The sequence below is a fragment of the Pseudochaenichthys georgianus genome, chromosome 22 (genome assembly GCF_902827115.2).
Source record: "Pseudochaenichthys georgianus chromosome 22, fPseGeo1.2, whole genome shotgun sequence".
Lineage (NCBI taxonomy): Eukaryota > Metazoa > Chordata > Actinopteri > Perciformes > Channichthyidae > Pseudochaenichthys > Pseudochaenichthys georgianus.
Genome location: NC_047524.1, coordinates 1,056,871 through 1,079,406, shown reverse-complemented (window position 1 = coordinate 1,079,406; position 22,536 = coordinate 1,056,871). Strand labels below are relative to the sequence as shown.

Sequence of the window (22,536 nt, the reverse complement as noted above, 5' to 3'; positions counted from 1 at the left end):
TTATTTGTTTATAACTCTTATGTGAAAGTTCAAAGTACACATACAGTCAATGGTAGGTACATAGTCATAGTGCAGCACTGCGCCAGACTTATGTTTGCAAAGGCATTGATTCATTTGATAAATCATGTGTGTTTCATTGTCTTCATTGTCATGTGTTTGATCATGATCATTTTCCTCAGAAACGATCATCTAGTTAATCTAGTTTTCCCGTCACCTCAAAAACACACAAACTGATGCATGTTTTGCTGCTCTCCAATCACATTACTGTTTACAGTAAAGCCCCGCCCCCGAGCTCGATGACTCCGCTCCAACCACATGACTGTATACAGTGAAGCCCCGCCCCTTGCGCTCTCTGATTGGCTGCTGCGGGAGAATTCCCACCAACGGTTTCTCCCGAGATCATATAAACTGTCCCACTGACTCCATCTATTTACTTTCTGTCGCTCCTTTCCTTCAACACAGCGAAAAGCACAAAGAAGAGGTAAACAAAAAAAAGAAGACACTGTTGTGTTTGTTTGTAATCCGACTGAGATAAATCCGGCTTGGTTTGTTATTATAATATAATAGATTCATCGCGTTCTTAGTAGTTTTTAAAGTCTGTTTTGCTACCTTGTAGTGCTAAAATCTAGCTAGATTATGGGAATGGGTTAATCACGTGATGTCTTGTTTATGTGTTTTACTGTCAGATAAACAAAATATACAGTATAATAAGAGTGTAATACATGTTAAATAACGCTGTTATTCACCCCACAGAAGGCATGTTGTTCCCCGTGCTGCTGGGCCTGGCTCTCGGGCTGGTCGGTGCCTTCCCCTCCCCGCAGGACGACGCTGCTCCCGGGAAGAACTGGGTGGTGATAGTCGCTGGATCTAACGGCTGGTACAACTACAGACACCAGGTGACAAAACACGGAAACTGTTCCCTCAATATCACTTTACCAAGTTCAAACCCTGCGTGACTCAATTGTTGTTTGCATAGTCTGCTTTGGGTACTGTACTGATAAGGTAAAGATAAAGACACTTCCTCTTCACAATGCTTTCTGCAGTCTGCTGAAAATGTGCAGCTGACTTCTACTTTTTAATAATAAAAAGTAGAAGATTTTTAGAAGATGCATTGTTTCAGTGCTGGGAGTTGTGGACTACATTTTATTTAACTAGTAATGTAACTACAATTTCAGAAGCTTGCTGGTAGTTCAGCTAAATTCATCTAAACATGAAATAGTTAATTACATTTTGAATAGGTCAAACTACAAACAAGTACACAATTAGAAATATCTGTTTCGTTTTCGAGCTTGTAAAGGTGTCTAAATCAATTAGAATCAAATACAAGTTGGTCAAAACATGAACACACTGTAATATATAACGTGTGTTACAATAAAGTGGTTACAAAGGTGCAAGTTGAATATTCATTTGTTGTGAGAAGTTAAAGAAACTGCCGCGTCAGACTAAAGGAGCTTTATTTAGACCATGCCTTAAATTGGTCACAAGGTCTAAAACTGTGTGAAATATATTCTTACGGGGTAATTCAGTGGGCCCTATTTTATCAAACTCATTTAAGTAGAATTTATTGCTTGCATGTGACTTTTCTATATTATATTTTGTCGTAAATTAGTATCACATGTTCTTTTTTACATGCTTTCAAAGAGTCAATAAATAGATGTTAAACCACCCAGACCCCCTCGCTAAGAGATAAGGAAGAATAGGATAGCACACAGACGGTGTTATTACAGATATCATTGTACGACAATACAGCTTTCTCAAAAGATTCTAAGAAAGGGGCTCAAATCTTCAGGAATTTTGGCTCATTGCTTTTTCATCGTCGATGTTAACTTTTCTTTTTTTTACACTTATTTACTGTCTTTTTCAGACAGAGAACAGTTACATGCGAGTATACAGGATTGCAGGTACTGTCAAAAGAAAATATAACAGCAATTGAGTTATGTGAAACCTCAAAAACTGACAAGCTGATTGATGCATGTGTTGCTGCTCTCCAACCACATGACTGTATTCAGTGAAGCCCCGCCCCCTGAGCTTTTTTTTTTACACTTATTTACTGGCTTTTTCAGACATAAACCAGTTATATGAGTATACAGGACTGCAAATGCAGGTACTGTAAAACAATAAAAGAAAAAAGGGGTGTAACAAAACATTCACACCGCAGTACTTTCCCCACAAAGAACTTAGTTCATGAGAACTCTTTAGTAAGTGGGAAAAGCACTGCGGTGTGAACGCGCCTATAGAGAAGAGAAACAAAAAACCTAGAGAAAAATATATTAAAAAATGAAGACATTTTACATTACATTACATTTAGCTGACGCTTTTATCCAAAGCGACTTACATACGTTCGACCAGGAAGACACAACCTTGAAGAAAACAGAATCATAAAGTACATCAGGTTTCATAGAGCCAAGCATTTCAAGTGCTACTCAACTGGCTTTAGATAAGCCAGTCCTTTATTAGTATATCAGTGCTCTGATAGCAGTTCTTTGTTAGTAATTCTATCGCTCGAGGTGGAGTCGAAAGAGATGAGTTTTCAGTCTGCGCCGGAAGGTGTGATTTTATAAGACAGAAACAGAAAACCCCTTAAAGCAGTCCCACCCACTGCAATAATCAATATTGTCAGAAAGGATCAAGAGAGATTCAGTCACTGATGCCCTTTAAAAGTGGGGTAGGTAATTCACTTCAGAAACACTTTTGGTTATATCCCTTTAGCTGCCGGACCAAGAATGTTGTTGTATTTTCTTATCATATGGGCCACAAATAAGCACAAACAATTTTATTTTTTTTGACTGACCACACAGTTTTGTTTTTATGAGCCTCTACCAAATGGTCGAGCTGGCCTTCTATGGTAAAAGTACATTTTCAACAATCATCATACAGTACAGTATTTCTATGCATCAAACTCAAATACATTTGTTTCTTTTATGGAAAATGAGCAATATACACAACCAGATATATTCATAAAAGATAATAAATTATAATTGTAAAATGGAAAAAAGTAATGTAAAGTGTTTTTCATGATAAAAAAAGACTTGCTCATCTTACTGTAGATGCTGAATTGGCCTAACAGGAAACAGCTGGCCTAACAGCAAATGTCTATATCCTGTGTTGGCCTAACTTGCTCATCTGTGTGCAATTTTGGGCTGAATGCCATGCATGAAAGGTGCTATATAAATGATTATCACTCTGAGACTCATAAGGCAGTACTAGATGTAGTAATATTACCATGAATCTAGCCGTTTATTTACCATATTTTATTGGAAAACTTCTCTGAAACTCTGAAAAAGTCATATTGCTAGCTTACCATAAAAGGCCAATTCGACCGATTGGTTGAGCATATTTTCAAAAAAATAATTACACCCTTGTTAAAAAATGTTGTGCATCAAGTTATCTAAATATGTTCAGTCAGTGCCCTGCCACTAAAATATGTCAAAAGGGATATGGTTGCCTTACAAAAGTTAACCAATAAGAGGGATTTCTTCAGCAGTGATTTTTAGCATTGCCAACTTTTTCAGTTGAAGCTAGCTGAAGGGCTTTCTGTTCGAACCACAGTGACATCTAGAGGTTGTTTTGTGCATAACATGTCAACCAAAGGGTAGAGCTGGCTGAATCAGATTGAGTTTTTTTTTTCTTTTTTCAATAAGATATCAAGACACAAAATGTGCTCTACCAAATGGTGGTGCTGGCAGTTAAAGGGATATTCCATGGAATGCTCTTAACATCCCGATAGCAATAAATACATAACGTTATTTCATCTGTGGAAGCCGTGGCGCTGTAAAAAGCACGACCAATCATCTGAGCCGGCCCGGCTAAAGTAACTGGACGGCCTATCTGCCTGTCAGCCTTCCATCTGGGCACAAACTTATCTCGTGCCCTCATTGGTCATGTGCGCGTTCGTGTGTGTTGGAGGAGGGGCTCTGTGAGGAAGTCTGAAGGAAGGGGCAGATTTTTTCCGGTTGTGTATTTTCAAATTCTAGCGCACTCGAGCTGGTTTCTCCATTCTTACCTACCCTACATTTAATTGATTTTAAGGAGCTGTATAAATATGGAACAAACCAAACAACAGACGAACAATAACAATTAACCAAAGAAAAAATGAATGTTTGCACGTTAAAATCTGTTAACATGACATATTTAACCCTTTAGAAAATTCACCGTTATCTGCAGAAAACTCTTCATACTTCCTTTATTCCCGGACCCTCAGGCCGATGCGTGCCACGCGTACCAGATCGTGCACAAGAACGGCATCCCGGACGAGCAGATCGTGATGATGATGTACGATGACTTGGCCAACAATGAGAAGTGAGTCGACAGTTTTCAGTTTCTCTGATAAAGAGACTTCTTCTTTCCACTGGAATTATCAAAAAAAACACATTTTATTTTAGAGGCTTCAGTTGTTTTGCAAGTTCTTAAAAAAGCCACTTAATGTCAGCATCTGATATATTTAACACGGCTGCTAAATGTGACATAAAACCATAAAACACACATTTTCTGTTTTATAGATATGTAATGCACGCTGTATCGCATGTTTCAACTAAATAGCTTTTAGGATTTTAACACCTAACTTTGCTTGTTATCAATGTCACCATATTAAGTGCCTTAAAGGTCTCATGTCGTGCTGTTCCGGTTCTGACCCGTCCCCTTGTTGTTATGAAGCTTGTTCTGCATGTGAACGGTCTGCAGAGTCACAACCCTCAAAGTGCACCCTGTAGCGAGTAAAACTCTAACAGAGAAGACCTGTCTGTGCTGCCCCAGAACGCCTCGTTGGACATTTTCTTTTTCTTCCGTACAGTGACGTGCCCATACCCAATGGACCCATTGCTCCAATCCGTGGAGCTCCTCTCACACACACACACACACACACACACACACACACACACACACACACACACACACACACACACACACACACACACACACACACACACACACACACACACACACACTCTCAGCGGCCAAACTGTGACGCCATAACATTTCCAAACACTGTAGATATTTTTCAGAGATAATAAAAATGTAAAAATCCCGAATTAATAGTTTTTAGCCACGAGAATTTTTGAAGATGAAGTCACTTCTAAAAAAGCGTTTTAATATTTAAATAGTATAATTGGTCGCATGTCAGCCATCAGTGGTTCATTGTCAAAGTGTCAGCAGAACTCAGGCCGAGTTAAAGAGAGTCACGAGGAACTTTGACTTGAGCTAAATGACTGGTGACTGAGTATAAAAGCACACGGTGTGACGTACAGTAAGGCTCAGCAGCGTTTCCCTGAGCGCTGATCAGGAGGACGTCTTGCTTACTCTTCATATCTTACTGACTTTGCTGCTGTGTGTTATAAAAACCTGCTGGAATGTATGAAGACATGTGTTGTTTGTCTCGAGACCCAGACTTTAAAGAGTCCTCTCCTGCTGATGTTCAGGTGTATATCAGTATGTAGTGTCTCTACTTTAAAGAGTCCTCTCCTGCTGATGTTCAGGTGTATATCAGTATGTAGTGTCTCTACTTTAAAGAGTCCTCTCCTGCTGATGTTCAGGTGTATATCAGTGTGTAGTGTCTCTACTTTAAAGAGTCCTCTCCTGCTGATGTTCAGGTGTATATCAGTATGTAGTGTCTCTACTTTAAAGAGTCCTCTCCTGCTGATGTTCAGGTGTATATCAGTATGTAGTGTCTCTACTTTAAAGAGTCCTCTCCTGCTGATGTTCAGGTGTATATCAGTATGTAGTGTCTCTACTTTAAAGAGTCCTCTCCTGCTGATGTCCAGGTGTATATCAGTATGTAGTGTCTCTTCTTTAAAGAGTCCTCTCCTGCTGATGGTCAGGTGTATATCAGTATGTAGTGTCTCTACTTTAAAGAGTCCTCTCCTGCTGATGTTCAGGTGTATATCAGTATGTAGTGTCTCTACTTTAAAGAGTCCTCTCCTGCTGATGTTCAGGTGTATATCAGTATGTAGTGTCTCTTCTTTAAAGAGTCCTCTCCTGCTGATGGTCAGGTGTATATCAGTATGTAGTGTCTCTACTTTAAAGAGTCCTCTCCTGCTGATGTTCAGGTGTATATCAGTATGTAGTGTCTCTACTTTAAAGAGTCCTCTCCTGCTGATGGTCAGGTGTATATCAGTATGTAGTGTCTCTTCTTTAAAGAGTCCTCTCCTGCTGATGTTCAGGTGTATATCAGTATGTAGTGTCTCTACTTTAAAGAGTCCTCTCCTGCTGATGTTCAGGTGTATATCAGTATGTAGTGTCTCTACAGGGACATGTCTCCATGCTTTAATGTTCAAAAAGCTCTTTATTGTTCTCATACTGCCTGTGCTGCAGCACCTCTTTTCACCCTCTGTCTGAAACCAGAGCCCAGTCTGCTCTGATTGGTTAGCTGGCCGGCTCTGTTGTGATTGGTCAACCGCTTAGAGATGTCCCGCCCCTTAGCGTACAATGTTTTTGAGCGCTAGCCAATAGGAGTGTGAGTGTTCGATACACACTACAGGGAAGGGAAAACCATGATATGGAGATGTAGTGATTTGTTCCCATGGTGCAGCCCTGGTTACTAACTATCTATTATGTGAAGTGTGCAGCTTTTCTCACACACTTGGTCTTTGTTGTTGTTGTTGTTGTTGAGCGTTCCTGCCAGGTTCTGCCTCTGACATGTCGACAGGCAGCGGTTGAATGATTCACGGATCAGGTGGTGGTGTGTTTTCTCAGCTGGTTTCACTTCCTCCTGCTCACCCGACTCTTTTATTCGCAGTAACCCCACGCCGGGGATCCTGATCAACCGGCCCAATGGCACCGATGTGTACACGGGAGTTCCTAAAGACTACATCGGGGAAGTGAGTGCAAACATCAGAACAGGAGCTCCTGAACACATGTTTGCATTGACCGATTGTATGCACTTTCTGATATGCTGTTCTCCTGCAGAATGTCACCCCACAGAACTTCCTAGCCGTGCTGAAGGGCGACTCCTCCAACGTGAAAGGAGGATCTGGGAAAGTGCTGAAGAGGCAAGTGTCATGGAAAACCTGGAAACATTTAAAAAAATATTATTTACATGCCTGAACAATTCTCCATCCAGAAATATATTGATGCAGACACACACCATTCATGTTTTTCTGTCGACCGTAGTATCGGTGTATTCTGCACGCATTACAGCAGTTAGTATTCTGCATACTGGAGGTGGTGAATGGTCCTCCTGGGAAGTTCCTTTGAAAGTCATGAAACATATTTGAATCTGTGCTTTAAAACCGAACAAGAGAGTAAGAGATGATGAGGCATCATGACAAGGCACAAATTCCGGTTCATCCAGATGACATGTGTAAGGGAAACTTCTGCAGCGCTGGAGAGTCACGAGGAGAGCTGGAGCTTTGATGTCAAACAATGATAGTTTATTACAAGCATAACGGCCGGAGAATTCATATCACAAGTCACAGCCGCAAAAGGTTCTGACCGCACGGGTGGGTTGCCAATGACAATTCTGCCCAGCCTATCTCTCGATAGACCTTTTAACTAGTGTACAGAGAGTCGATGAGCATATCGGGGGATGGGGCGTTAACACCTGGGGACACTGGAGATATCCCCCAACTGGAAATACTCAATCGCTTGTCAGTGGCGTTTAGAAGCCAGCGTTCTCACAGTCGTAAACCCCCCCTATCAGGCCATCAAACTGACGCTTAAGTGCTGGAGCACATTCCTTAAATATCTAGGAGTAGAGACGGAGTTATTCCCTCACAACATGTACTGACTTCTCTCGGTCTCTTTGTTTTGGCAGCGGTCCCAACGATCATGTGTTCGTGTACTTCACTGACCACGGAGCGCCGGCTATCCTGGCTTTCCCCAACGATGACGTGAGCACTTTCCCACTTCCGGTTTCTGCTAATGCTCACTCAGCTGACAGGTCACCTGGTCTCTTCTACATCAACATGTTTCCCCTCTTCTTCATGTCTCTTCTACATCAACATGTGTCCCCTCTTCTCCACGTCTCTTCTACATCAACATGTGTCCCCTCTTCTTCATGTCTCTTCTACATCAACATGTGTCCCCTCTTCTCCACGTCTCTTCTACATCAACATGTGTCCCCTCTTCTTCATGTCTCTTCTACATCAACATGTGTCCCCTCTTCTTCATGTCTCTTCTACATCAACATGTGTCCCCTCTTCTTCATGTCTCTTCTACATCAACATGTGTCCCCTCTTCTTCATGTCTCTTCTACATCAACATGTGTCCCCTCTTCTTCATGTCTCTTCTACATCAACATGTGTCCCCTCTTCTCCATGTCTCTTCTACATCAACATGTGTCCCCTCTTCTTCATGTCTCTTCTACATCAACATGTGTCCCCTCTTCTTCATGTCTCTTCTACATCAACATGTGTCCCCTGATCAGATTTTGGCCACTTGATGATGTCATAACGATGTCTTGTCTTGTGTAGCCATTAGCCAATCAGCAACAAGGTAACCCCCCCCCCCCCTTATCAGCTGAATCTCCTCCTAGAGCACCATTGAGTTCTTTGTAACCAAATGTCTCTCAGAGGGGCGTGGGGAGGGGCTCCTTATTTTCATCTGAAGTAACAGACAGAGAATCAGCACTTTGGAAACAAGGCTGAAACAGAGGGGATTATGGGTAATGCTGCAATGATCTGCTTGGTGTTTCAGCCAATCAGAGACAGGCTCTGTATATATCTGAGAGCTGTGATATATGGATGAAGAACAGGACAATAGGAGACCTTTAAAGCACCGAACTGAACTCACGGCTGTAATGTTGTTCAGCTCGTTTCTCTCAGATCATCATCAGACATTCATTCTTTTAAATAAACATAACATTATTTAAGATGCAAGAGCCACATCTTTAAAATAAGAATTGAAGGATGTACTTTTTACTCCAAAGTAAAAGCCCAAATACAACACTTTGAAAGTACTTTGTTTAAAATCCCCGCGTTGAGAATGCTACTCAGGTCAGGTGTAGATATCTGAGTATAATCAAAGAAATGTACTTAAAAGTATTTTGTTTTTTAAAAGAAATGCTTCATTCTGCGCATTTGAGAAGCTGAAAATGTGAAAAGCTTTGACTTTTTTTGGAAATATCATCCTCAGTTTTGCTCCGAGCATGGCGCAATGTCAGCTGGCAGATCGGTCCATTCCTTTGATCCAGAAGTAAACATGAAACGACCTTGTTGTCCTCTCTCTCTCTCCGCAGCTGAGTGCCACAGACCTCCAGGACACCATCAAATACATGCACGAGAACAAGAAATACAAAAAGGTACGCAGCAATAACATTATGACATTGTGTTTCTTTAGATCTACGCACTCAGTGGCCGCTTCACTCGGCACGGCTGCACAATTTGGTGCATCACAATACAAGTGAACATTATGCGTGTTGTAAAGGTTTTTAAAAAGCTGTTATGATTTGCTTGTAGTCGTTTTTACAAGATCTTTCTGTTGTATTTCAAAACAGTTCAAACACAAAAGTCCTAAAACTCTGTATTTGCATAGAAACAGTTGTTGGCAGGTATACTTATTTCCTTTCTTTGCTCAGTGTTGGATAAGAACATTGAAACCACTCTCAGGTCTGTACGGTAAATATGAACATGCAGCCGTTAGCTTAGCTTAGCACAAAGAATGGTGACGGTAGGAAACAGCTAGCACGGCTCTATCGGAGAGTAACTAAAATCCACCACGTCTTAATCTCAATGACTTTTCTTACCGTATAAAGGTCACAGATAACCCCAAGTCATGTGATCGTGACCTTGTGCTTGACATTCACATCATAACTCTTGTTGTTGCCCTTTTCTTTTGCTGACAGATGGTTTTGTACATCGAGGCATGTGAGTCCGGGTCGATGATGACCGACCTGCCTGCTGACATCGACGGTGAGTTTCTTTTTTACATATAATTGTATCGCTATAAATGATTGTCACTAAAAGCCGTGTCTCTACATTACAATAAAATATAAAAAATAATTGATTAATTAATTTGAATTAAAATTCAAGTTAGTAGCTAATAAAGGCATATAAAGACAGAAATGTATAATTCTTTCTTTAATAGAAATGTTTCTTCTGCCCGTAAAGTGTCCAAACCGGGCTTTTCTGGATAAGCGCATTTTTGAAACATAGTCATTGTCCATGCCGGTTTCAGTTGGATTATTCGTCGCAGTTGCTCCGATCAGATCGGTCTCCTCCATTTTGTAGATTATTTACGACTTTTGAATCCACATGAACACATCGGCAAAATCCGGTTTACCTTGAGCATGTGTTTTAAACAGTTTAATCCCTTTGTGAATTGTTTCCACTTCCGCCGTCCTTTCATTTCTTCATACAGCGGGAATCCAAATGAAATAATCCTGAGTCCAATAACCATCAAAGTCGCTCCAACAGTGCTCCTTGATTACGCTCTCATCCTCCTTTAACAACATACTTCACATTCATCCAGTTTGTGACAGGAGTTGTAGCATTTTGAGACTTTTAAACTTTAATTACCGCTGTTGCACCCCCCCCCCTTGTGTGTGTGTGGGGGGGCAGGGGCGCCGTAAGGGGGTGAAAAGTTAGGATGATTCTAAGGGCCCGTGACTGACAGGGGCCCCAAAACATGTAAGAACATTAAGAAAAAATGTTTAATTAACCTTTCATCAATCATCAATAATTAACATTAATATAACGTCATATTGATGATGTATTCACTAAACTTATGATTCATTTAACTTATTTTCTTCCAAAGGTTAATTATCCAAAGCATCGAACACCCCCCTCTATTTACATGTAATGGTTTGGTCCTGCCTCCAAACGGGTGTGGTTAGCATTGTGCTTGGTTGGCGTGGCCGGGGTCTGGTGGTGGGGCCCAATGTGATATCTTTTCATGGGACCCAAAATCCCTGGGGGCACCCCTGGGGGGGGGGGTGGGGGCGCAACTTCCAACAGGAGTCATTTGGGGGGGCTCTTGGGAAAAGAAGGTTGGGAACCCCTGACATAAGAGATGATAACATCTTAATCAATAAAAAAGTGTCGATCCATGAGTTTCCTAATCCTCAGACGACATGAACTTGACTTCCTGTTTTTAACGTCTGCTGTCGTGTCTGTGCTGAGGTTCTGACTCAGGTTTGTGTATTTAAACACTGAGGTCAGCATTATGGTGTGTGTAATCCGTGAGCAGTGTGCCATGCGAGGAATATAACAGGACGTGATTCATGAGTGTTACGTTTGTACATCCCTTTTTTATATAAGACACACTTTCATCCGTACCCTGACAGAGAAGTGAGAATCTGGTGACCCGTTTGTATTTCATTCAGGGCAAAGTACCAAGAAAAGGAATAATCTGATATTAGAATAATCTGGAAACACTTCATAATAAAAAATGTGTAGTTCGTAGTAGTTATTTTACTGGCAAACAAACAATTATAAATATTCATGAATAGACGATAACAATTACATTTTAATTAAATAAACTCTTTATGGACACTTCATTATTGTCATAACATCTTATAAACTATAGTAAGTATTTATTTATTATTTTTGTATGAATTGTTTGTCAAATAGATAATACACATTCCACAGAGAGATGGACCACAACCCAATTATTAACCACTATAACAAATAAGTATTATCTGTGTGTCTTAGTAATGTGTATAGGTGCGTCTCAAAGTATTTATTAACAATTTAACACGTTTTTAAATGTCTGTTAGTCATCCAAATACTGTTTATACAAATCATTAACAACTAATTAATGTAGAATTTAAAAAAAAGTCAGAATATGTGCAACAATAAACCGTTAAAAAAACACAAATTATTACCGTTTTTCACCTGTTTTTAAGTCATAACAATTAAAGAATATTTAAAACAAACTTCTTAATATTCCCTTTACTGAAACTCACTTAAAAACATTTGCCTGATGACGCTTGTTAGAATAATCCCTGGTCCCCGGCTTGAGCTTCAGCCTCAGGATCCACGTATCTGTGATCCTCTCCAGAAAGGAAGTAGTCATCACATACAGAGCATCAGCTAGTTCCTGAGCAGTGTCCTTCACATGCTGATATCAAGAGAGGGAGTCACACAGTCACAAGATGGAGGAGTACCGGTTCTTCTAAGTAATCATACATCCTGTCGTGAACTAAATTCTGACTTTTTCTCAAAATCTGAAAATTCTAACTTTTTCTGAAAATCTCCAAATTCTTACTTTTTCTACAAAAACTTACTTTTTCTCCAAATTCTTACTTTTTCTCAAAATTCTTACTTTTTCCTCAAAAACAAACAATTCTTACTTTTTCTCAAAATTCTTACTTTTTCCTCAAAATTCTTACTTTTTCTCCAAATCTCAAATGTTTTACTTTTTCCTCAAAATTCTGACTTTTTCTGAATACTTAAAAATGTTAATAATCCCTCGTCCCCGGCTTGAGCTTCAGCCTCAGGATCCATGTGTCTGTGATCCTCTCCAGAAAGGAAGTAGTCATCACATACAGAGCATCAGCTAGTTCCTGAGCAGTGTCCTTCACATGCTGATATCAAGAGAGGGAGTCACACAGTCACAAGATGGAGGAACAGAAAGCAGTCTTCAATGTTTACTTCAGATTAGCTCCACGTCAGAAATGAGCATGCTTGATGTCTCTCTCCATAGAGGCTGAATCATCATGTTCATCACATAGCTATCATCTGCCTCAAACAGTCCTGATGCTCTTCGAGGTCATCACACATCCTGTCGTGTTCACAGCTACAGTTGGGATACCTTTGTTATCATGCTACTCTCATGTTGGAAGAGTATTTTCCCAGCAAAGCTCTAACGTCACAAATGAATATGTTGTCCAAGTTAGTCAGTGTGCTCAGGAGTCACACCTTTAATCTGTCCAATGCCCCTGTCTCTGTGTGTTTGGAGCAGCTTCGCCTGCTGCTAGATGGTAGTTCTCTTCCCCAGTTCAACCCGAGGACATGTCTGTGTTTCAGTTTACGCCACGACAGCATCGAACTCCCACGAGTCGTCGTACGCCTGCTACTACGACGAGAAGAGGGACACCTACCTGGGAGACTGGTACAGCGTCAACTGGATGGAGGACTCCGACGTGGTGGGGGCTTCTTTGTCAAACTACGCTTTTCATTTTCGCATTATGAGAATAGGTCTGAAACATTGTGTGTGTGCTGAAGACAATGTGAGGGGTTTCACAAGCAAAGCTTCCCTGTATTTCAGCAGGAGGATGGAAGCTGTAGAGTTTGCATTAACCGTAACTTAGGCCGTGTTTGTAAAGTAATCAGGAAGGCTGTGATCAATAAGATGCTATGAACTAAACTGAAAGCCTGAAACGGGTGCACACCTGACTTCCTGTGAGTTGCCTTTTGCATATGAAGGCAATTTGAATTCAAGGCTTACCTTTGGAAATGGTCTCAAAAAGCGGTTTTGCTTCGGCTGTGGCTGAGTGCGGTCGTCTTTGAAGCATTACTGTTACTAGACATCATCTCCAAATGTCGTTGTTCACACGACACAAGAGTGACATTTCATCTGGCTTTTACTATTTAACTGTAGTTCACAACCTGATTTATTACTTCCAAAGGACTTAAATATAAAACTACATTTGACATCAAGATGGATGTAAGGACAGATCTGGCCTTCCTTACCACGACCAGTCTGTCCATTCCTCTTCCTGTCAGCAGCCGAGATGCCACACCATAGAAAATGGCTGAAGCCACAACAGAGTCATAACATGTCTGAAGGAGTGCCGCTCCGGCACCCCGACAGACCTCGTGTCCTCCTCAGAGGCTGCATCAAAGTGTGGGAAATAAGCAGAGACCGAAGTTACAGTAATACTTATGATTAAATTAGATGTAATGATACATTTCTACAGCGCTATGCAATACCAACTCAGACGGTACGAAGTCTGTATTTTCTGGTGTCAGAGAGAGAGGAAAAGGAAGTGCAACTCTTAAGTTTCTAACCAGCAGAACAAAACCTGTGTACTTTGCATAAGCACTGAGAGCACCTGCTGCCATTCAATATACAAACTACCCCAAACAGAAGCTTGAACTTCATTAGAAGAAATAGATTTGATTTTGGAAACATTTAGTTTCTTATTTTTCTGAAACTGTTGTCGATGTGTTTGTCTCACTCTGTGTTTCCAGGAGGACCTGAATAAGGAAACTCTGGCGAAGCAGTTTAAGATCGTGAAGAGCCACACCAACACCAGCCACGTGAAGCAGTTCGGAAACAAGGTGAGAGGAAGAGGAGAGAAACACACAAGAGGAGGGGGGAATGGGAAGTGAAACACCCGCCATGAGACAGATACTTTGTGTATTTCTTATCTGTCGCTGCAGGGTTTGTCTTCTCTTGTTGGGAAGAGATGCTAGATAGGTTAAGTACCGTCTTGTTATAATATGTAGGTTTCCGGGGGTTACCAGGTTTATCTGCGAAATAATCACCAGGATAAAGATTGACTGTTTTGCCAGAAATCTACTTTTACTCACAGAAAAAATGTATTACTTCCTACATCTCTCAGCCAGCCAAACTACTACTCCAGCAGCATGCGTTATGCCATCATCTACGCCGGCATTCAGGAAAGCAAGTTGCCGTAAAGGCGAGTGGATTTATGGCAGGCGACGATAAAAAAGAAAAGAAGGGCTCTCACCAATTACGACTCGGTTCTCTTCGTTCGTACCAAAGAGCCGTTCAAAAGAATCGGATCGTTCGCGAACGTCACATCAATATTTCCAGTTCATTTCTCGTCACTTTAACCTGAAATATTTTACTGTTTCCAAACATTTGGTAATCAGGGTCATGTGTAGGTTAACTGTGTAGCGGCTGTTTACATTACATTGCATTTAGCTTTTATCCAAACTTACAATAATGGCGCTTTTCCACTGCAGGGCCTCGCTCGGCTTAGTACGGTATGGCTAGGCCTCGTTAGGCCTTGGTAGGCCCGGCTCACTTTATGCTGCGTTCCATTACAGTTTAGGAACTGGGACAGTAACTATAGAAACGCAGTGTAGGCGGAGCCGTGACGTCATCTTCAATGAGAACCACAGAAAACCAACATTACTGCCTGTGTCATGGAGAATACAGTCACTGGTTTATTCATGTCTGTAGGCCGTTGCTGTGAGTGTGGACGGTCGGAGCATATACTGCGTTAGCTTAGCCGATCTCCATTCAGAAAACACGCATTCTAAAAGGTGTTTCGCCTGCCGTCTGTCTGCAGACTTGTCAAAGCGTTAATTCATGGTTTTTACTAACCGGTATCAGTGTGTTGTTACTTCGGCATCATTTTGAAACGTGTATTATAATTAAATCACGGTCAAATATGTTCATCTTGTTGTAGTTGTAGCCCCCTGCCAGCGATCCTCTCTCTAGTTTAGCATGCTCAGCCCGACTCAGCCCGGTTGTTGGCCCGGAAAGAACCTGGATTTTGGAAAGCCAGAGAAACGTACTGATCCATTCACTGTATACTAAAATACATGTTTAATTAAAAACAAATTAATGAACAGCTCCAACCGTAATGGAGGTTTCCTGCTTTTATTTTCAAGTTTCAAGGCTTTTTATTGTCATTCGTGCAAAGCTGCAGGTCACAGGCTCCTCCAACAGAGCAACACAATACAACAGATAAAATAGTGCAAGTAAATACAATGAAATAGAATAGAAGTAGTGCCGTAAGAGTCTATATACAAGTGATACATAATGTGTAAGTTGCAAACAGGTGAATGTTATGTTCACATCTTGAAACTGATCCTGAGTGATTTCCTCTTCCCAGACTCTGGCTCACATGAAGGTCATCGCCTTCCAGGGGAACTCTAAGTCAGGTGCTCGACCCGCCCCCCCGATGACCCTGCAGCCAATCGCGGACAGAGACCTGACGCCCAGCCCCGACGTCCCGCTGGCCGTCCTGAGGAGGAAGATGATGAAGAGCAACAACATCCAGGAGGTCCGAGGACTGCTGATGGAGATCAACTCTCACCTGAAGGTACACACACACACACACACAACACACACACACACACACACACACACACACACACACACACACACACACACACACACACACACACACACACACCTCAGATCTGATCCCCCTGCACCTTCATGACTGACGTTCTATAATAACTTGCAATTACGTATCTGCCATTATGTTTTTTGCACTACTAAATACTGTTACATCAACATGTGTCCCCTCTTCTTCATGTCTCTTCTACATCAACATGTGTCCCCTCTTCTTCATGTCTCTTCTACATCAACATGTGTCCCCTCTTCTTCATGTCTCTTCTACATCAACATGTGTCCCCTCTTCTTCATGTCTCTTCTACATCAACATGTGTCCCCTCTTCTCCATGTCTCTTCTACATCAACATGTGTCCCCTCTTCTTCATGTCTCTTCTACATCAACATGTGTCCCCTCTTCTCCATGTCTCTTCTACATCAACATGTGTCCCCTCTTCTTCATGTCTCTTCTACATCAACATGTGTCCCCTCTTCTTCATGTCTCTTCTACATCAACATGTGTCCCCTCTTCTTCATGTCTCTTCTACATCAACATGTGTCCCCTCTTCTTCATGTCTCTTCTACATCAACATGTGTCCCCTCTTCTCCATGTCTCTTCTACATCAACATGTGTCCCCTCTTCTTCATGTCTCTTCTACATCAACATGTGTCCCCTCTTCTTCATGTCTCTTCTACATCAACATGTGTCCCCTCTTCTCCATGTCTCTTCTACATCAACATGTGTCCCCTCTTCTTCATGTCTCTTCTACATCAACATGTGTCCCCTCTTCTTCATGTCTCTTCTACATCAACATGTGTCCCCTCTTCTTCATGTCTCTTCTACATCAACATGTGTCCCCTCTTCTTCATGTCTCTTCTACATCAACATGTGTCCCCTCTTCTCCATGTCTCTTCTACATCAACATGTGTCCCCTCTTCTTCATGTCTCTTCTACATCAACATGTGTCCCCTCTTCTTCATGTCTCTTCTACATCAACATGTGTCCCCTCTTCTCCATGTCTCTTCTACATCAACATGTGTCCCCTCTTCTTCATGTCTCTTCTACATCAACATGTGTCCCCTCTTCTTCATGTCTCTTCTACATCAACATGTGTCCCCTCTTCTTCATGTCTCTTCTACATCAACATGTGTCCCCTCTTCTTCATGTCTCTTCTACATCAACATGTGTCCCCTCTTCTCCATGTCTCTTCTACATCAACATGTGTCCCCTCTTCTTCATGTCTCTTCTACATCAACATGTGTCCCCTCTTCTTCATGTCTCTTCTACATCAACATGTGTCCCCTCTTCTTCATGTCTCTTCTACATCAACATGTGTCCCCTCTTCTTCATGTCTCTTCTACATCAACATGTGTCCCCTCTTCTTCATGTCTCTTCTACATCAACATGTGTCCCCTCTTCTTCATGTCTCTTCTACATCAACATGTGTCCCCTCTTCTCCATGTCTCTTCTACATCAACATGTGTCCCCTCTTCTTCATGTCTCTTCTACATCAACATGTGTCCCCTCTTCTTCATGTCTCTTCTACATCAACATGTGTCCCCTCTTCTTCATGTCTCTTCTACATCAACATGTGGTCCCCTCTTCTTCATGTCTCTTCTACATCAACATGTGTCCCCTCTTCTTCATGTCTCTTCTTCATCAACATGTGTCCCCCTCTTCTTCGTGTCTCTTCTACATCAACATGTGTCCCCTCTTCTTCATGTCTCTTCTACATCAACATGTGTCCCCTCTTCTTCATGTCTCTTCTACATCAACATGTGTCCCCTCTTCTCCATGTCTCTTCTACATCAACATGTGTCCCCTCTTCTTCATGTCTCTTCTACATCAACATGTGTCCCCTCTTCTTCATGTCTCTTCTACATCAACATGTGTCCCCCTCTTCTTCATGTCTCTTCTACATCAACATGTGTCCCCTCTTCTTCATGTCTCTTCTTCATCAACATGTGTCCCCTCTTCTTCATGTCTCTTCTTCATCAACATGTGTCCCCTCTTCTTCATGTCTCTTCTTCATCAACATGTGTCCCCTCTTCTTCGTGTCTCTTCTACATCAACATGTGTCCCCTCTTCTTCATGTCTCTTCTACATCAACATGTGTCCCCTCTTCTTCATGTCTCTTCTACATCAACATGTGTCCCCTCTTCTTCATGTCTCTTCTTCATCAACATGTGTCCCCTCTTCTTCATGTCTCTTCTACATCAACATGTGTCCCCTCTTCTTCATGTCTCTTCTACATCAACATGTGTCCCCTCTTCTTCATGTCTCTTCTTCATCAACATGTGTCCCCTCTTCTTCATGTCTCTTCTACATCAACATGTGTCCCCTCTTCTTCATGTCTCTTCTACATCAACATGTGTCCCCTCTTCTTCGTGTCTCTTCTACATCAACATGTGTCCCCTCTTCTTCACGTCTCTTCTTCATCAACATGTGTCCCCTCTTCTTCATGTCTCTTCTACATCAACATGTGTCCCCTCTTCTTCATGTCTCTTCTACATCAACATGTGTCCCCTCTTCTTCGTGTCTCTTCTACATCAACATGTGTCCCCTCTTCTTCACGTCTCTTCTTCATCAACATGTGTCCCCTCTTCTTCATGTCTCTTCTACATCAACATGTGTCCCCTCTTCTCCATGTCTCTTCTACATCAACATGTGTCCCCTCTTCTCCACGTCTCTTCTTCATCAACATGTGTCCCCTCTTCTTCATGTCTCTTCTTCATCAACATGTGTCCCCTCTTCTTCATGTCTCTTCTTCATCAACATGTGTCCCCTCTTCTTCATGTCTCTTCTACATCTCGTTTGGTGTTTCAGCCAATCAGAGACAGGGTCTGTATATATCTGAGACCTGTGATATATGGATGTAAAACAGTATCATAGGGGACCTTTAAATATGTGACCGTCTATGTTTATTTTCCTGTAGATATTTAATTGCTCTTTGGAGCCATTACAGATTTCTGATGGGGTGTGTGTATGTGTGTGTGTGTGTGTGTGTGTATGTGTGTGTGTGTGTGTGTGTGTGTGTGTGTGTGTGTGTGTGTGTGTGTGTGTGTGTGTATGTGTGTGTGTGTGTGTGTGTGTGTGTGTGGTGTGTGTGTGTGTGTGTGTGTGTGTGTGTGTGTGTGTGTGTGTGTGGTGTGTGTGTGTGTGTGTGTGTGTGTGTGTGTGTGTGTGTGTGTGTGTGTGTGTGTGTGTGCAGTTGAAGGAGATGATGGCGGAGACGATGCGCCAGGTGGTGGAGGAGGTGACGGGGAACCAGCTGAAGACGGAGGAGGTCCTGAGCTCCAGATCCGATCTGACTCAGGCCCGCTGCTACATGGATGCGCTCACACACTACAAACACAACTGCTTCAACTGGCACAAGACGGAGGTACGGCTGCACAGAGAGAGATATAGAAAGTATTAAAAGGAAGGACGTTTTATTCTTATTTTCTTTTACCCTACATTGATCGTACCTTAATTTAAATATTTCCCTGCGTACTTTCCCACATCTGTACATTCAGAAAGATGTTTCCTTTCCCTTTTCACTGGAAAATATTTGACATTTTGAATGCCACAACCAGGGGGAAATAAACTGTGTTCTTTCATATTTAAAGGGGAGCTATCATGCAAAATGCACTTGTTGATGTCTTCTCTACATCAACATGTGTCCCCGGTGTGTCGGGGAACTCACGCAGCGTCAGAAAATAAAACCCTCTCTTTTCCTCCGTACCCAAATCTCTAAAAACGGGGAACAACGGATCTGATCCAGATTTGCGTCCGATATGACGTAATATCTGAAATGTGGACCCACGGCCCAATCAGAAACGTTGCTATCAGACACTATGCCCGACTGTTTTGGAGAGCATGTGTGTGAAGAAGCAGGAAGTAGAAAGGAACTCACCTTGTGGTATAACCGGGAGAGAGAAAGCCTTTGAGCTCCAGACTGTTTCAGAGAGAATCCTTGATAATCCATGATATGGCGTTTCATCACGGCAGCATTTAGTTTAGACGGTAGCTGCCGGGTCCCGCATGAGCTCAGACCCCTCCTCTTTATTTATAATCAGCTTTATCCCCAAATCAGCACTTTTGAAACAGGAAGTGAAATAGAGGAACATGAGGCATGGCTAGAACGGGAGATCTGTTTGGTATTTTGAGCAAAATACTTCATAGACATGTTTTTTATATTTTTTTATATATCTGAGACCTACGCTATTGCCTAAAGATAGCACGATAGGTGACCTTTAAATGTCCATTTATTTCCTCATGTGATGTGTTCCTGTGTTTCAGTTTGAGTACGCTCTGAGACACCTGTACGCTCTGGTGAACCTGTGTGAGAGAGGATACCCTGCAGACAGGTACGCTCCACTAAACACCAAATAAAACACGTTGTTGTTGGTTTTATACTTTTCTTTTTGAGTCACCAGTAAGAGGTATGTTCTTCTATGTAAAGATACACAACATTTGAAGAGGAGATACCACATGCAAAATCAACATTCAGGCCATTATTTTACAATTTTTTGCCAACAGATTTCTCGTATATTCACCAGAAGTAATCACTACATAATGCCTAATTTGCATATTTAAATATAACCTGTCAGAAAACTTGTAATATATTAAATGATTGTCTTAATGTCAGAAATGAAGTGGGGAAGTTTCATGATATCTGTTAGCAAGAAAAAAAATGTCCCTATTCACCTGCAGCGTCTCCCCTTAAGAAGGCAAAGGGAAATTGAATTATTGGTCGTTAAAAGTTGAATATTTGATACTGAAATTGTGTTTTTTTGTCTCTCTGCAGCATCCTGCACGCCATGGACTCTGTGTGTCATTTCAGCAAGCAATGGGGTTTCTAAAAAATCCTTAAACTGCTTCTTCTCCTTCATGTGGGAGAACCAGAGGAGACGAGCTTCTCTTTCTTTGCACTGCTTTACAAATCAATCTGACGTGGAGTCGCCGTTTCATCAACACTTTTTATTGTGTTTTTACCTTGTGATGTATTTTTGATTTTGCTGAGAACTTTTAAACCTGTTTTATGATGAGTCACTGTGATCAATATTGTGGATATTTTACCCTTTTTAGGACATCAGATAGACAATTATAACATGTCCATTTGCTCTTAGTTTTATATGTGGTATGGACGGCCTGAAATGAATGGATGATTGGCATGTGGAGGACGTCCCGCTGAACACTGAATGTTTGCTGAACCTCAAGAGACTGTTGTAAACACTGGGATCTTGAAATAAAATCTAAAATCTGCTAAAAAGTCACTCGTATTTCCACAATTTCTTTCCCTCTGTGGACATGCAATGCCTGCTGTTATTATCCCATATTGTCAAAATGACGCTAGTATTTCACATTGCGGTATTCGTCACGCATTAGCATGTAGCTAGTCTTCAGAAAAGGGATTGCATGGTGTTCACATAAATCTACCGTACCTCTACCGTTAACCCCCGTCAGCTTTATGAGGATTGTGGATCCCTGAGAGCTTCATGGTGTATTTAACAGGATATATCTTTCTGTGGGAGGGATTTTTAAGCATATTTAATGCTTATATTTAATTAAATGAAATCCCATTTATCCCTTCCCTTGTATATGGTATGAGGGCTTTTTTAAATTCTGCTCATTTAATGGGATTTTTTACATGCAAAATCAGAACGAATACACACAGTTTGAAATGACACAGAATATTTACACTTAGCAAAATGATTAACGGTCATTATAGTCCTTGACAGCGGTCTGTAGTATTGGATTAGCGTGTCACATGTTCTGAATCTGAATTGACCAATCAGAATCGAGTATACAGCTAAACCGTGTAATAATATGAAAATAATATATATAATAATACGAAGTTTCCATATTTGAAATTGTTGCCCTGTGTATTGTTAACGGATTACACAAACCATCCAACAAAAAAGGAGGAAAATACATCACAAAGTACCACAAAATGTCCAGAAAGAGACACAAAACATGAAGAAACTAGACCATTAAGAGAACCAAACAAATACAATGTAATGCAAAACAGCTGCAAGGAACACAAGGAGACTCACAACTACTATGAAATGTTGCAAAGCAAATACAAAGTGACACAAAACGACCACAAAACACCCAAAAAGAGAAAATACCACAACAAAGTCTCTGTGCCTTGCTGGGGTTGATTTGCATGTATTTGCTCTTGGGCCTATCGTCACATAATAACCTGCCTAGTGTTCCCTATTGCACTATAGTGAGAAGATGAATACATAATAAATAATAGTAATATGTACTTAATAATAAAGTTTTTTTTTCATTTGAAATATCTCACCATAACCAGATCACTCCATGTGACTCCATGTGAAATTATGAAAGTGCGCCATCTAGTGGCACATGTCTGACTTACATCTAAGTATTGTGCAGCTTTATATTTCCACATATATATTTAATCCCCAATGTAGTTATTAAGTTATTTAATAGGCGTAGTTATGTATGTATTTGAAGAGGAACGAAATAATCTTCAAAAGCAGTTGTCTGTGAAGGCTGTGCTGTTAGGTTGAAACGGTCACCTGAGCAGAATGGTTCCCCCTCGTTCAGCTAACTTTTCTTTAGCTTGCCTGGCGGATATTAATACCATTTTATATATTTTTCTTGTTGTATTATTT

At 41.3% G+C, this 22,536-nt stretch overlaps 1 protein-coding gene across 1 annotated transcript; it reads left to right on the top strand.

Annotated features, from left to right (window-relative positions):
- The first annotated feature begins 393 nt into the window (after positions 1–393).
- On the top strand, positions 394–21,168 carry lgmn (legumain). Its single transcript, XM_034110842.1, has 14 exons — positions 394–481; positions 754–896; positions 4,202–4,299; positions 6,731–6,812; positions 6,901–6,983; positions 7,748–7,823; positions 9,170–9,232; positions 9,776–9,842; positions 12,900–13,018; positions 14,067–14,156; positions 15,686–15,895; positions 19,122–19,292; positions 20,192–20,259; positions 20,700–21,168. Exons 2-14 carry the CDS (start codon positions 759–761, stop codon positions 20,752–20,754), a joined length of 1,320 nt encoding a protein of 439 aa, XP_033966733.1. The 5' UTR covers positions 394–481; positions 754–758; the 3' UTR covers positions 20,755–21,168.
- The last annotated feature ends 1,368 nt before the right edge of the window (positions 21,169–22,536 follow it).